The 16,382-nt window shown below is 41.7% G+C and overlaps 1 protein-coding gene and 3 long non-coding RNA genes across 5 annotated transcripts; 2 read left to right on the forward strand and 2 right to left on the reverse strand.

Moving 5' to 3' along the window:
- Positions 1-332: 332 nt before the first annotated feature.
- Positions 333-3,470, forward strand: LOC9269924 (uncharacterized). 2 transcript variants are annotated; one of them, XR_010741027.1, is made up of 6 exons: positions 333-793; positions 911-1,089; positions 1,302-1,402; positions 1,915-2,096; positions 2,191-2,386; positions 3,097-3,470. It is a non-coding gene; the product is annotated as an uncharacterized lncRNA (long non-coding RNA). The 2 variants fall into 2 exon arrangements; XR_010741028.1 differs by lacking the exon at positions 333-793 and having other exon boundaries at positions 883-1,161.
- A 5,630-nt stretch (positions 3,471-9,100) lies between these two features.
- Positions 9,101-10,188, reverse strand: LOC136356314 (uncharacterized). The gene is made up of 2 exons (XR_010741029.1): positions 10,041-10,188; positions 9,101-9,631 (listed from the first exon to the last, which is right to left on the reverse strand). It is a non-coding gene; the product is annotated as an uncharacterized lncRNA (long non-coding RNA).
- A 2,369-nt stretch (positions 10,189-12,557) lies between these two features.
- Positions 12,558-13,293, forward strand: LOC136356174 (transcription factor MYB51-like). The gene is made up of 2 exons (XM_066309756.1): positions 12,558-12,794; positions 12,898-13,293. Exons 1-2 carry the CDS (start codon positions 12,558-12,560, stop codon positions 13,291-13,293), a joined length of 633 nt encoding a protein of 210 aa, XP_066165853.1.
- Positions 13,294-14,855: 1,562 nt separating this feature from the next.
- On the reverse strand, positions 14,856-16,170 carry LOC4335337 (uncharacterized). The gene is made up of 3 exons (XR_010741030.1): positions 15,733-16,170; positions 15,310-15,562; positions 14,856-15,132 (listed from the first exon to the last, which is right to left on the reverse strand). It is a non-coding gene; the product is annotated as an uncharacterized lncRNA (long non-coding RNA).
- Positions 16,171-16,382: the final 212 nt, after the last annotated feature.

Consider the following 16,382-nt stretch of genomic DNA (forward strand, 5'->3'; position numbering starts at 1 on the left):
GGTTTGGGTAGCCGCTACTCCAAGGCATAGGGTGTTGTTGATTCGAGTCAAAACGCGGCTTCAGAGCTAACTAGAGGCCTGTTTAGTTCGCGAAAAGAAAATTTTTAGGTGTCACATTGGATGTTTGACCAAATGTCGGAAGGAGTTTTCGAACACAAATGAAAAAACTAATCTATACTAATATAAAAAGGAGGAGTTGGCCCCTCCAATCCTACGGGCCAAATCATCCGGATTAATCTATACCGTCCATCCGTGCGCAAGATTTCTCCACCGCACGATTTCACCGCCGAGGATTCCACGCGTGAAGACTTCGCTCCTCCTCCTCCACCCGCGGCCGCGAAGACATCGCTTCTCCTCCTCGCACGCTCATCCTCCTCCCCGCATGTACTGAAGCCGCATCCTCGCAGGAGCTCCTCCCCGCTGCCGCCGCTCCACTGAAAACTCGCCGAAGCCGCCGCCACTGCCACTACCTCCGTCGGATCCTGCTTCTTCCCCCATCGCCGCAGCCGTCCTCCTCGCTCGCTCCTCCTCCTCCCCGTGTGATTTAAGCCGCATCCTCGCCGGAGCTCCTCCACGCTGCCGCCGCTCCGCCGCATCCTAACCGGAGCAGCCGCCGCCGAATCCTACTTCTTCATCACCGCCGTGGCCGGAGCCGATCTCGGCCCCTTCCGCCGCCACCGACACCGCCGTGCACTCCACCGCTGGCCAGCACCGAGGTCGGCCCTCTTCCCCATCTGCCACTTCATCATCAGATCACCAATGTTTGCCCCATTGTTGAAAGCCTATAGTACGAGTAAGTCCCTCAAATCCTGTTTCTTTTCTTAATCTTCTCCGTACGTGTGGAAATTTTGATCTCTATGTCTGATGATCTTTGTTCTTGAGCCTTGGCTATGTTGGATAAATATTCAAGAAACCTAGATAGTGACTGCTGATACGATTCCTGTTATGTCCTGTCTGATGCTGAATCACGAGGGATTCTCCAAGAGGACGGGAAGCTGTCAAACAGCACCAGGCAGTCAAGTTGTAGAGATGGTGAAAAGTATGGAGAAGCTGCAGTCAAGTTGCTTGCTGCTAAGTTAGGACTAACAGGTGATTTTTCATCTGAATACCAATCCAGAAATAATTGAGGCAAAGAATCATGCCTTTCTTCTACGCAAAAATGTAAGCCTTTATTCTGCGCAAGGGCACAAGCATGATTCATGCATAATGGTCAGGAGCCGAAGAGCTAGAAAATATAATATGCAGCTAGCTGATTTGTTTTTGAGTAGTACTTAATTTGTTTTCTAATTCATGCATTGTAGGATCAATGGGTGCTTGCTGATAAAAGAATGCATATAAATAACAAATGGTGGAGGCGGATAAGGAGGCTGGTCAAGTCTAGCCTCCTACAACTATGTCACTGGTAATATGCTTTACTATAGCTGATCTTTTCCTTCTTCAGTCATGTTCTGTTCTGCTCTACTTTCCACACCTCTCCTCCCCCACCAAAAAAAAAGTATGGAACATCATTACGTAGAAACTTTCTTTCATTTCAAATGAAAATTCATTTAATTTTGGGTTTCTTTTCCTTTTTTGCATGTTACTGATGGTAAGAGACTATGTTGCTAGATGTTCATAACCTGCGAAAATCATAAACCTAAATAGTTGAAAGCAATATTTACTTCATGAATAATGCTATTGATACTACTTTTTTGGATTCTACATAAAATCTGTAATGTGGACCGTTTATACTTTGATAGTTCACAAATTCCATTCTTGAATTGGTCATTAGTGGTTGTACTTGCTATAGACATACATCAAGGAATATTGTTTATACTATTTTCCAACATAGCCAAAATACTTATGTGAATATCAAATATGTTATGTTATATAGATAACGGAACAAATGATTAACTCTGTTTTGGTTCCTTTCAGCAGTACAACATCAAAAAAGGAGATTATGATATCTGAAAACTACAATCGTGAAATTTGAAAAATAAAGTGCATCAAGTTTGCCATGGAGATGGCAACTACCAACCCATAGTCATGCGGACATCAAGAAACATCATAGGAGCACCTCACCATCACATGGCTATGAGCAAGAGGGGTCTGCTAGAGTAATCCACTGAACTTTGTTGAACTTATAATTTTCATCTGCAAGCTCTGGTTATCTAATTGCTTTGAATTTCTTATCATCATTCAATAAACCAGCTGTTGTGAATTCCCAAAACAAAGCTGGATGCGCTAGACACCATCTGAAGTTGGTCCATGGCAACTCAATTTCTTCTAGCAAATACAGTATTATGAACAACAACTTTTCATGATTCTAACCTCCAATAATCTGAAGTTCCCAGTTTGATTATATAATCTAGGAACCAAATCATGAAGCTGGCGACATTGGTAAGAGGTAATGGTCTATATTAATCTATATTGAGCTACGGTTTGTATTTTGTTATAGGGGTAAATTATGATGTCCTTTTATAGGAGAAAAGTTTAGTTGGTCAATGGCAGGATCATCTCAGCAGTAAGCCAGTAAACATACTAATGAATCTGAAAAAATTCCATATAAAAAACATTGCAGAGTAATTTTTGGAATGTTTCACGTCCAATCTGTATTCCCCCTTTATTCTTCTCATAAATTATCTTATGATGAGACATTGGCCTTTTTATTTAAGATCAAATTTATGAGGCTATTCAATTGTGGCCTTATTTTTGCCATATATATAGGACAGCCATATGGGGCACCATGGTGTGTGCGTGTGCTGGTGATGCACCATGGTGTGTGCATGTGCTGGTGATTGTTCTTCTCCAGCTGCATTATGCATCTCTTTTCAAATCTTATGATAGGTGCTTGTGATGCCATCCAGCAAAACCACTGGTTATTTTGCTGGTATACTGATATTAGGCCCATAAATGAATGTTTTTTTTTGCTTTTTACATTCTTTGGTGATGAAGTTTGCAATCTATGACATTAGAAAAAAGGTATGGTGATTGTTTCTATTTTTCAGTATGTGATTTTTCCAATGTTTTTCAATATGCCTATTTTTTACACATCTATACTCCTTATGCATTATGCATCTCTCAATAGTTGAGAGCCTTATTTTATTTTCCTTGCAGGAAATGCTGTTGATCAATTTAATTTTGTATTACGCTACTGTAAGATGGCTTGATAGGAGTTTTGCAATACATACTGCACTACTGTAGGCACTGGCACAGTTTGAGAGCACAACATATAGAGTTTCCTTATTCAACACAAAGGCCATATCGTTTCATTCAACAAATGGGCTAATAATGCCATTACATTTGACGCATGCCACTACATTTCAGAACACAAATTCAGCCATTTGTTTCAGAACACTACATTCCTGAACAAAGCATACATATTTGTTTTGTGGTTTACAATGTGATGTTTATATCACAGGCTTTGTGTACTTGATGCTGGAAAACATTTATGACTTTATATATACTTCCTCAAACAATTTAAGATTCTCTTTCTTGATTTGTTTCTGCATGTAATGGTGAGTTTTCTGATTACTAATAACTGTCATATGGCTTCATTTATATTCGACCCTATGGCAATGTCGGAGCTAACCGGGTTTGATTATTTGTGATCACCTCAAGTGTTGCTGCTTAAGCCAAAGGAAGAGGAAAAACTTTTATATAAGCATTTCATTTCATATAGGTTCCCACATCTTTTCTAGGTACTATTGACACTCTAGAAAAGATTGGATGGCCTTCTAGGTAACATTGATACTCCTGTCCAAAAGGTGTTTGACGAATTTGGAAGGCCTTCGCTGATTGCTAAATATTTGGAAGGCCTTCGTTGTTTGCTGAAGATAGACCAAACCTGTTTACTTAAACAAGAAATAGATGGTTGTGGGGGAACATTCATCTTTACATTCTTTAGCTTTCCCTAATTTTTCAGTATCTTGTAGTACATGAAATTGCAATTCCTTTTACTTACTAGAAAGTAAATGTCATGCATTTGCAACTTTGTTATACAACAAATATATCAATAGGGGTTTGTGAGCAATGTTTTGAAAATTAGATTATATCATGTAAGGATTTCATATCTTTTTTTACCAAGACTATCTTACGAGTTTTTAGCCTGTATTTTGTGTTCAAATCTTGATGTTTTCATGCAGTCAATCTTGACAAGAATGCCACCATCCTTTTCTTTTTTGCCATGGATTTCATTGTTATGCTGTAATCTGGTGTGGAATATAGGAATGGCTACTTTGTACATTATGAATATACATGTACCTTTGTTGGCTAGAAAGTAGTGTGATTCAACACAAAGGATTTTATAGTAATCATCCAAATTGTCATTTTACTATGGTGTATGAAACTCTATTTTTACCTCAAGATTTTTATGGAGTGTACTGTCTTTTTAGGTCACTAGAGGCCTGTTTAGTTCGCGAAAAGAAAATTTTTTTGTGTCACATTAGATGTTTGACCAAATGTCGGAAGGGGTTTTCGAACACGAATGAAAAAACTAATTTCATAAAAATCGCGAGACGAATCTTTTGAGCCTAATTAATCCGTCATTAGCACATGTGGGTTACTGTAATATTTATGGCTATTCATGGACTAATCTGTTGAGCCTAATTGTGCAATTAATTTTTTTAATCTATATTTAATGCTCCATGCATGTGTCCAAAGATTCAATGTGATATTTTTGGAAATTTTTTGGGAACTAAACCAGGCCTAGATAAAACTGTTGGGACCTGGTATATCATTCATTAGCAAGGTATATAAATATAATAAATAAATGTAGGCTCTAAAAATGGTATGGAAGATAATTACAAGAGAACCTTAAAAGGTAGGCAAATTTTGCTACAGACACTTCGACTTCGTGGTTTTAGCTGCGGGACACCGCCCAAACTCACTTTTGGGGGAAAAGATTCTATAAACGTGGTAATTTGTCAATGGACACCGCGCCAATTAGAATAATAATTTCCGTTTGAAGAGGAGAGAGAAATCACGTGAAATATCAAAAAAGCCCATAGGCCCACATGTCAACTCTATCTCCTATCTGTCTTCTCCTCTCTCTCTCTCTCTTCTCTCTCAGAGGGGCATGGGGTGGTGTCGGTCACCAAGGCTCGAGTTCGTCGCGGCAGAGGAGATGGCGAGGACGGCGGGAGCAGCCACCGCGGCTCTCGCGGCGGAGGACGGCGAGGAGGAGAGTCGCGTTGTCGTCGCCAATTGCGGCCACTCCCACAGTGGAGGACGACGAGGACGGTCGGAGCGGCTGCTGCAGCGCTCACGGCGGGAGCGGCGGACGACGGCAAGGCCGTGGCGATGCGGCACGGGGCAGCGCCGGGCGGAAGGAATGCGTACCAGAGCCAGTCAGTGCGCGGGACGGAGATGATGAGTGCGCCGACGAGGCGGAGCTCGGCGGGGGTGCGCTCCTCGCCGCTGAAGAATGGCTGGATGGCGATGAGGCCGGCGAGGCGGAGGTTGGCGAAGGTAGTGGAGGCGAGGGCGTAGCGACGGGCGACATGGTGGGCAATGTTGGCGCCCGCGCTGTCCCTGACGACGAAGGAGCATGTGACGTCGAGCAACAAGGTCGGCCCCCTCCTTGAGGGGGATGCGGCGCCGGATCGTGCCGCCCCCGTGCCGCTTCGCCACGGCCTCGCCATCCTCCGTTGCTCCCGCCGCGGCGGCCGCTCCCGCTGTCCTTGCCATCCTCCGCCGCGGGAGTGGCCGCAGTTGGCGACGACGACGCGGCCCTCCTCGCCGTCCTCCGCCGCTCCCGCCGCAAGCGCCACGGCGGCTGCTCCTGCCGTCCTCACCTCCTCCACGACGAGCTCGAGCCCCGGCGACTGACGTCGCCCCATGCCCCTCTGGGAGAGAAGATAGAGAGAGAGAGGAGAAGATAGGAGATAGAGCTGACATGTGGGCCCAAGGGCATTTTTGACATTTCACACGATTTCTCTCTCCTCTTCAACCGGAAATTATTATTCTAATCGGCGCGGTGTCCATTAGCAAATTACAACGTTTATGGAGTGTTTTCCCCTAAAAGTGAGTTCGGGCGATGTCCCATGACAAACCACGAAGTCGAAGTGTCCCGTAGCAAAATTTGCCTAAAAGATTTGAAGTATTCATGGTAAAAAAGACTTTGAGATCAACAAATAAACTAGCAAGAGGCACGCGCTACGCAGTGTGTCACTCTACCAAATAAGGCTGCAAGATGCAACATTTATAGAAAAAAATCAAAGCTATTGATAATTTTAAATTAACAATTACATGCTATAAGGAATTCTTATGTCTAACATGAGAAAATAACCACTTCGATACAATATTGTTGAAGATTTTAAACCATGCACATGGACGACCAAATACTCCAATCAACAATTTGAGAAGAGAATAAGAATATCTCCACGGAGCACATAACTGAGCCTTCTGTCGAATACACAAATGCATAACATTGAAATTGTTTTGTTGTTTTCTCTTGCGCTGCTGGCAAAAGAAAAACATCCTAACGCTGAAATTGCTAATGAATTTATTATCCTAACACTGAAATTGCTAATAAATTGATTATCTTTCAGAGATACATCTCTTTCACCATGTTTATAAATGGCGCAATAGATCTGTGGTAGAAAGTGAGAATCGACGAAACATCTTGAAGACGTGCAGCATACCAACCTTGTTTTTTCTGCACTTTTAGGCAAAAACATCAAACCCATCAGAATTCAGAACAGATTTGCAGGTTCAGCAGTAGCATTTGATTTTGTGTATTCGTAAGTTTCTCACTTACATAATATAATGCTAACACTTGTGGCATCGGGCATCGACTGCTTGTAATCCCAGACGACACTGAAAGCAATTAACTAGAAGAGACTATGTACTTCAATTCTCTCCTGTTAAGATAGGGAAATCAATTCTATTCTTATGGCAAGACAAATTACCCTTTGTACTCTAATATATTTTTGCTGCATCCGCAAACAACAAAATACAAAGTACCAATTAATGCATAGTGCACAACCTTTGTATTGCTTCTATGGTTAACATTTTAGTAATTGTATCACACATAAACCTTTCTAGTTATAGCATCACCACATCAATACCAGAACATATGGACTAAAAAACATGGGTACTACTAATCCTATCTTACTATAAAGTTATCTCCCACTAACTTCTTAAGCTTAACATGTAAAGATGTCACATCATCATGCACTAACAAGATGTCACATCATCATCCATTAATTAACAAGATGCCACATCATCATCCACTAACAATAATCACATTTAAACATCATGCAAACATGCTATATCTTTATAGTTTTTATAATTTAAGAGCTTTTCAAATACAAACATGTTAAATTATCATCCAACATAATTCACATAATGTTTCAATGTATATCTTTATTAAGTTTTTTGATATCATATATACTTATATGGTTCATCCTTACTTAGTTAGAGCTTAAATGATTAATCTATGGTCTAAATTATCTTTCTCCTTTTTTCTCTAATTAAGTCATATTACATCAATTGTTTTTAGCCTTGAGATGAATAATCTACGGTCCAAACTATCTCCCTACTTTTTTTCTTCCATAAAGTCATACCACCTTACTTTTTACGTTTGAATCACCATTCTACATACTATTTAAATTTAAATTATCATAAACCACATTAATTTAGTTAATCTGATGTTATCTAGCTATCTTACACATTATTTTTTTTATTGTTATCATACTAAATTCCTGCAGCAATGCGCGGGGTTTCACCTAATTGCTTTAGATGTTAGGCCACAGCTACTGCAGAAGATCTGGTGTTGGGCCTTTAGATGTATTTAGTTGTGAACTAAATCATATACACATTTGACATAGGATAATTTAGATGTGAGAACTAACTTACGTATTATTTCATGATACCAATGACATGGTAGTACTACATTCTTGTGTAAAGAGTACAAACATAATGAAGGACGGACGGTGGAAGAAATAACCGACCGGAATCTATTTCATCTAAAAGAAGTTGTTTGGAAGGAAATGCCCAGATTTGGTGGTTCATCAGCATTGCATACACCTGAAATTTTAAACTGGAACTAAATTTCTGAACATTTAAATACATATGTAGTTTATTAAATAGCATTTCAAATTATGCAGGGCTAGTAGTCTAATATCTTGAAAGCCTGAAAATCAAATAACCAATAGAGAGCAGGGTTTTTTTTCATTATCTGGTTTTGACAAAGCATATGGGAAAACAATTGAAATATATGCCACTACAACAGGAACCCCTTCTAGCAACGAATTTATGTATTGCTAGAAGCCCGTATAAGCGTTGCAAGTGTCGACAGCAACACATTTAGTATGCATTGCCTATGCTGGCGTTGCAAGGGTAGGCTGGGTAGCAATACATGCTTATGTGTTGGTGAAAATAGAAATATTTGTTGCAAGCTTGCAACGGATAGCATCATATAGCTCTATTCGTATAGTATTATTATGCGTTGCTACTATCAATAAATCATCACTATTATTTTTCCTATGCATATTATGTAATTTTCAATTTTAATAATAATTGGAATCAACCAGATATATAATATCGGAAGCTTGAATCACATTATTGGAAAACGAATATCAATAATAGATTTCATCCATAAATAGGGATGATATATTTTTGCATGTGCAGTATAATCTTACAAAATGCCTATCCATTGTCAATCTAACATATCATCTGGGATACTGAGTTGAATTATACAAAACAAGAATCAGATGGATTGGGTTTGAATTTTCTCCTATCGACCACATCTTGAGACCACATTGTAGCTTGTGATCTTGAGTTCACCAGTAGCTAATTGAAGCTTGTCAGCAGCGTCACATGAATCAAGGTACATTCTCCTCAACAAAAGCAGGGGAAATTTTAGTAAATTTATTTGGTTTTGACCAATCTAAATTGCATTGAATATAAGCATGTGATTTAAGTTTTTCAAGGTTTAAAGCTTCCTATATTTGACGGAAAGCTTCAGTATGATGCAAATGACTGATATTTTTGCCTTGCCTCTTAAATCAGCATCACCCTTCAGCAGCAATTGGTGCTAGCGCTGAACCAACCAAATTATCAAAAGATCAAATTCGATAATGGCTCAAATCATTATGAAAACTGACATAAGCACTACTGCAGAAAGTCAAGTATATCTTCAGAAAGCCTTCATTTATATATGTACCTAAAGGACAGCAGACCAATCAATATATTCAACTCAAAAATAAACAAACAAAATCAGAAAACACCTAGTTTATAGATAAATGGTAGCACCACTCTTTAATCTTTAAGAAAATTGAAGTCTAGAATAAAGATGAATCAATTAAACTCTAGAGAGAGATAGAGATCCCTGTGTGGCATGCTGTGCTTCCTCCATCACCCACAACTTTTCAGTTTTCGTGAACCACCACTGCTTCACTATTTCAACTGTCTACCTTAATCCAGTTGATCTAACAAATGAAAATGATGGAGATAGAAAGAAAGGGCTAGAGGTGGAAAGGTGAGGATCAAGTTTCCAGAAACTGAAGAACCAACCATGTCCAGATACATGAGTAACATAAGTACTTGACAAAAGGATTGTCAGTAGGTCCCAATTTGTCATTCAGCAACAAGAGCTTGTGTCTAGATCAAATTCTTTCCTTTCACTTATGGAAACAATTCGTGCTTTCTACACAAGGATATAAATAAGCAAAGTTCAGCAAATGCTGATATGGAATAATTGGTACAAACAGATTAGTAAAGCAACAACAGAACAAGTTACATGAGCTCTTCTTGTGAATTAACAAAACAAGAGTTATGCGCTAGTCATATATTCCATTTGACTGCAGATATATACTGACCTGAAAGCATAGGTCATTTGGGTACAACTAATAAAAGAAGCAGTAGCTAGGATCAAGGCATCAACAACCACACAGATCAATCATCATTTATTTAGATCCTCTGCTTTACAGGCATGGCATGAAGAACATAGTGAAGCAAATCTCCAAGCATGTCCAGATGAAGGGAAATCATACTAAGTTATCATTTTTCTCAATGGAAATCAACCCACAAACAGCGAAAACAAGAAATGAACATACCAGTCAGTCTGAGATGAAGGCAGCCGAGGGCCGGGATGGTCTTGACATGCTCCAGCTGGCTTTTGCCCAATATTATGTTTTGTTAGGGACCCACAAAATCAAAGCATGCACAAATTAGAAAAGACCAATCAATCATAATAACCAATTGTACAAAGAATTTTTTTATTACATAGATAATCATCCTCATAATTCATGTACTAAAAACGTTGTTCAGAACATCATACGCAAAGAAAATAGGATCTAAACTATATACATACAACATCTACAGTTGCCACCATTCTCTACCTTGAAGTCATCATCTTACCCCACTTATCTATCAAACTATAAAAGAAAAAAAAAACAGAACCACTGATGCACCGTCAGGAGGAAAAAAAAGATCACATCTCTAAAGTAAGAACTAAAGAAATAACAGCTTACCATAATTGAAGGCCACGCAATTCAAGTCCTATGACATAACCAACGATTTTGTAGTTTTTGTATGGCCTAATCAATTCTTTAAATCTCACCTATGGAACATCCACATGGACCATCAAGAATTCACTTCCTAGCTCAAAACATCCAACTTTGCAAGTTGGATCACAGCTTACAACTGTAGGAAGAGCCACATTTGTGTTTAAGGTTTTCCAGCTTTTTAAGAATATTCTATTTCCAATCTAGTGCATAAATACATATCGATCAGCATTCAAGTAATTTAAGAATCGAAAAGAACATCACAGTAAGAACTTTAACATGTTTTACCTCCATCGAATTGTCACTTTGTCAGTGATAAAGTCCATTGCGCTGCACTGCCTGTTTCTATGCAAACATAGTTTTTGGATCCTGATTCTGCAATTTAACTATGAAATAGAAACAGATAGACCAAACAGAGAATTCTACAGCTAATGTACTTATTAGGTGGGTTCTTTTGGTAACTATTTGTTAGTGTCATTTTGCTAATAAAAAACAAAACATTGCTAATTCTATATGTTCAGAAAGCTATTTTCAAACATTGGTATCAAATAACTTTGATGCTTGACGTTGGCTTTGACTACCAAAGAGTAAAGTGAATACTTACCTTCTTCTGTATAGTTGGATATGGAAAGAGGAACAACAGAGTGATCCTACAGAAGAATAATTTCAGAATTGACTACAATTTTAGGCATTTTACTCTACTGCTGTGATGCTATCCTAAAAGTACCACTACGGAGCTTACTAAATTCTTCTGTTAGCTAGTGAATAATTTTCAAATAGAGGTGTGAAAACATTAAAAACTTAACAATAAATTTATTGAGTTCAATTTGGATTTATTTGCCAATCACTAATTCCTTTGTCCATTTTAATAGACCAACAATTTGAATAAGTAATTGATGGAAAGAACATTATTTAATTGGCTGCAACGGAGATAAACAAACATAGATGGACAGTGAACGATTTAAAGCAAAAGTGGTTAAGGCTAGATTGCAGCATCTAGGAGAGAGGAATAAAACAAGATTACGTATTGGATTGCTTACTGTGCTGTTCAAGCCTAATCGTTTGTAGACCAGGGTCCAGCAAGTAAGGGTGCATCTCTTCCAGAACCTGAATACTGAATATATCAAATCCGTAATATATTTTAATGCTGAAGGGGAATAAGGCTTGAGTGCGATTTGACAACTCTGCGAGGCAGTAAAATATGCAGGAACTAGGAAGGGAGATGGAGATGCAGGGGCATGGCAGCAAGGCCTCAGGGCACGGGCTGCGCGGCACGGAGTAGACGGCCGGCGCCGCGGAGGCAAAACCTCACCAGCAGTGCAGCACACGGCCACTGGCATGGGGCTTCACCGCATGGGCCTCAGCAGCCGTGGGGATCGAGCTCGCCTGCTCGGTGCAGTTGGCCAGCAAATCAGCAGAGTGCCTAGAACCTTACCTCCAGATTGACGCCGGCTGAGGGGAGGAGAAGAAGTGCAGAATGGCAGGAGAGAGAGGAAGAGATGATAATGGGAAAAGAGGAAATCCAGGATCTATTTGCTCATGAGAGAGAGGGGAGAGATTTTCATGGGCGGTTAGCTATCGTTTGTTTTCTTAGAGGGGGTAAAATGGAGGGAATAAATGGCGCGATCACAAAAGACGTGAAAAGAATTGCTAAGAGTGAAAAAAAGAGGGAAATAATGGAGGGAGAGCAAAATAATTTTTGGAGAAAAACGAAATGTTAAATTTAGATCAACTATATTTAAGCTTGATTTTCTCTAGCGAAAGATTATTGAGAAAAATTGTGAGATTAAAAAACAAGAGGGGAAGAATTGAGGGACAGTTATTTAATGTCGATTTGTCTGGTTCTACACATTTTATTTTTGTTGGAATTATTTTATTTTCGTGAGAAACAGTTAAAACTAGGCAAATTTTGCTATAGTACCTCGTGACTTTGCGGTTTTAGCTGTAAAATACCACGCGAAGTGACTTTTGGGGAAAGACACTCTCAAAAGTTGGATATTTGCTGGTGGACACCGCACCCATTAAAATAATAATTTACGGGTGAGGAGGAGAGAGAAATCGTGTGAAATGTCAAAAGTGCCCTTGGGCCCACATGTCAGCTCTGCTAGGCAGCAGCACCAGGGAACAGCGGCGGCGATCGCGACGCACCTTTCGGAAAGGACGGACAACGAGAACACGCACCTCAAGAAGCGTCTCATACAGATGGGATTCGACCCCATGACGCACCGGCCACGTACCGACTTCTTCGCCGCGCTGCCGCAGCTCATCGCGCTCGCCACCCTCCGGGACCACCTCGCCGGGATGGCATGCGGCGGCGGCGGCGCAGATCATGCAGGGCGCCGGTGGTGGTGGCGCCGACATTGCCATCCAGGGCGCCAAGATGCAGTACCTACAGTGCCTCCTCTAGTCCGCCGCCTCCACCATCGCCTCGGCCGGGTCGGGCGGCGGCGGCGCCATGTCCGCGTACGACGACGACGCGGCTCTCGCCGTGGCGACTTGCTCATCGTCGTCTGCAGGCAGCTCTGTCCCAATCACGGCGACGGCCATAGACCATTCCGGTGGCCAGACCCAGGCGCTGTGCGCGTTTTCCGAGGCGCCGGTGATTACAAGCGACGACGTCGAGGCCAACTTGAGGCTCCTCGGCTGCGGCGTCGGCGCCGACGCGTTCGCATGCCACGGTGGCTCCCTGCCGCTGCTCGCCGATCTCTTCGACGTGACAACGACGACGAACTCGTTGGACTGGTGTAGCGCGACGGGGTCGTCCCGCCGCCGCCCGTTCCTGTGGCTGGAGAGAGGGGAATAGCCGAGCTGACATGTGGGCCTAAGGGCACTTTTGACATTTCACGTGATTTCTCTCTCCTTCTCATACAGAAATTATTATTTTAATGGGTGCGGTGTCCACCAGCAAATATCCAACTTTTGAGAGTGTTTTTCCCCAAAAGTCACTTCGTGCGGTGTCCTATAGCTAAAACCGCAAAGTCGCAGTGTCCTGTAGCAAAATTTGCCTTAAAACTAGTTTTACAATTTTATAAATGCAGTAGTAAAATTTATTTTTAAGTAATACAAAACTAAAATAATTTTAGATTTATTCGAAGTTCCACATTTCATAATTAACAATCTTAACCAATCATTTCTGCATATTCATCTTTGTTATCACCCAGCACAGTTCGCATGTCGTCTGGACAACCTACGCTCCCGCAACGTGAATGGGTCCATCGCCACCAACCCACCATGCTATTGTTGCAGGAATTAGCTTGCTGAAAGTCATCGCTGCTCCGTCCTCGTTGCCATATAGCATGACATACATTGCCTCCACAACACGAACGGGCTCGTCGCCGCCCCCATCATCATTGCACAGAACCTCGGCTCTGTTGAGCCGTCGAAGCTCATCTTATCGGAGAAACGCCAATGCCACACCGTCGTCGCTACAAAGCTTGACCTCCCTGAAGTGCTATAGCTTATATCGCCTGCCTGCTTCGCCCGCCACCCCACCCGGCGTCTACCCCTTTTGCTGCCAATTGCCGCGCTCGCTAAAGAAGAGAAGAGAAGAGAAAAAAGAAAAGAGAAGAAAGAAGATATGCGGACACTATAATTTTTTTCCTACTCACTTATATGTGGGTCCCATAATTTTTCTATTTTTTTCTGACTAGGATGTCACATCAGCGTAACCAGAGATTCAGCGCTATAGGACCCAAATTATACGGTTTTGCATAGTTTAGGGGTAAAGATTTCTTGATATTATGGATTAGGGATGTCATATAGACTAGATGTAAAGTTGAGGGACGGCCAGTGAACTTATTCCATTTTTAATTTTTAATTTAATGGGAACTGTTCACACTAAGCACAAGGCCTATTCGTTCAGTCCAAAATTATCGACGGCTTTGGGACTTGCAGGTTGAGCCCAGTGGGCTGATGGTTCAACGATAGTGCTAAAAATACGGTTTTTGTTGTCATTAGATAACAACGATAATAATAATAATGTAGTTTTGCAAACCATGATCATTAAGTAGCATATGTTCGGATGGTTAGGTGAGGTCACGGTGAGCATTTTAGGAGGGAATGCTTAACGTCTTAGGTTCAATACCCCGCTGGTGCATATTTATTTTTTCCCCTTTGTTTTAAGAAAGGAAAAAGTACGAATTACACCCTCGAACTATCGCAGTCGTCCGAATTACCCCCCGAACCACAAAACCGACATTTTTCATCCCCAACTATGAATACCGGACGAATTACCCCTCTCGACCCAATCCGCGGTGGTTTTAGTCTACGTGGCGTACACGTGGCAGTCCCAGACATTATTTAAGCAATACTAACTGTTCACTATGCATATACAGTAGCTAGTAGCAGATGAGTTGGAGTAATTGATATATGGAAAATAGTGTCATTGAGAAAGTTTTGAATTAACATTTCTAAGATAAAAGTGTTGGGTCTTGAGACATGGTCAACTACTTTAAGTCTATAACTCTGTAAGGCTGTAATTTGTTTCTAGCTTAATAATGTATTCCATTTATGGTTCTTGATTTCTAAGCACATTTGAACATCATGCAAATTTGAGGCTGAACATAACAATAAAGGATGTAGATTGGAAGTTCTGACCTGAAACATAGCTCCATTATGTGTATTATGTGATCTGAACTTGTCTCTGCAGACATAACCAAAAGAAAATTAGGAAAACTAACTCTTCTTCCTTATTTGCCTGATTACAACACTGGGAAAAGCAAAGAATGATGCACCTGTTTAAACTAACCATCAATCCGTGAATACTGTTTGAAAGAAATAGGGAAAAATAATTTAGTTGTGATGTGCATGTTATGCATACCCTAAAAAATGCCATGTTCATAAATTTGAAGAACATGTTGTTCTTGTCCCACACAGGATGAGAGGATCTTCTCAGGATAAGAGCACGGAGAAATTATCCATAGCATTGCAGATGGCATACCCCATCGTCGGCTTGATAATCTTGTCCGGTCTTTGCAACCTCTCATGATCTTCTAGAGTAAACATATATACCCCTTGACAAATTGATTAGACCGCATGAACATTATTTTGAGCTCAAAAGAGGCCCTCCAAATCTGTTGAGTTAGACAATACAAATATACAATAGAGCAACCACCACACCAGATCGATTGAACTCTAGGAAGAAGCAAGATATAGGCGACAACACTGGTAACAAATAAAGAAAGGAAACCAATCAATGGAAGAAAGATGAAAATGCAAAGGGGAGGAAGGTGAGAGAACTTACCGAAGAAACCTAGGGGGGAAGAGGAGATTGGAACCAACCGGGCACATCCATGAAGCCAGCAACCACCGCTATCCATCCTTCTTTTTCTCAGCCTTGCCCACCCTACACTCCCAACGCCGGCAGCCCTTGAGCTAGTCCTGGCACTTAGAGGTGCAGAGGGCAAGAGGAAGAGGGCAGAGCGGGAGAGGAGAAGAGGGCGGTGGCAACCGCTTGGGTCCGTCGCTCCGGGTGACCGGATCCACCGTTGGGGAGACCGATACCATCGATTCCAACGACCCTCGAACAAGATCTGGCACCTCACCAAGAGGAGTGGAGGGCGAGGAAGAGGGAGGCGGTGGTGGCATGGAGATGAAGGGGGAGAAGTGTCGCGGCAGCGGCTTGCGTCCCTCTCCTCTGGGTACCTGGATCCGCTGGAGAGGATAGCGAGACGGCAACGATATGGGGAGCGGGAGAGCGAGGCGGCGGCGGTGTAGAGGGGACGGGACGACGCACGCGAGAGGCACCTGAAGGGGCGAAGCAGCTAGGGTTGGGTGTGGGCTAATGAAATCTAAGCCGTCCGTTCCCGATCCGACGATTCCACGGGTGCGGAAGGGCCGCCACTCGGGACACGTCAACACCCAGATCGACCCTACGGTGAGATCGGATGGTGG

Source organism: Oryza sativa, chromosome 4 (genome assembly GCF_034140825.1).
Source record: "Oryza sativa Japonica Group chromosome 4, ASM3414082v1".
Classification (NCBI taxonomy): Eukaryota; Viridiplantae; Streptophyta; class Magnoliopsida; order Poales; family Poaceae; genus Oryza; species Oryza sativa.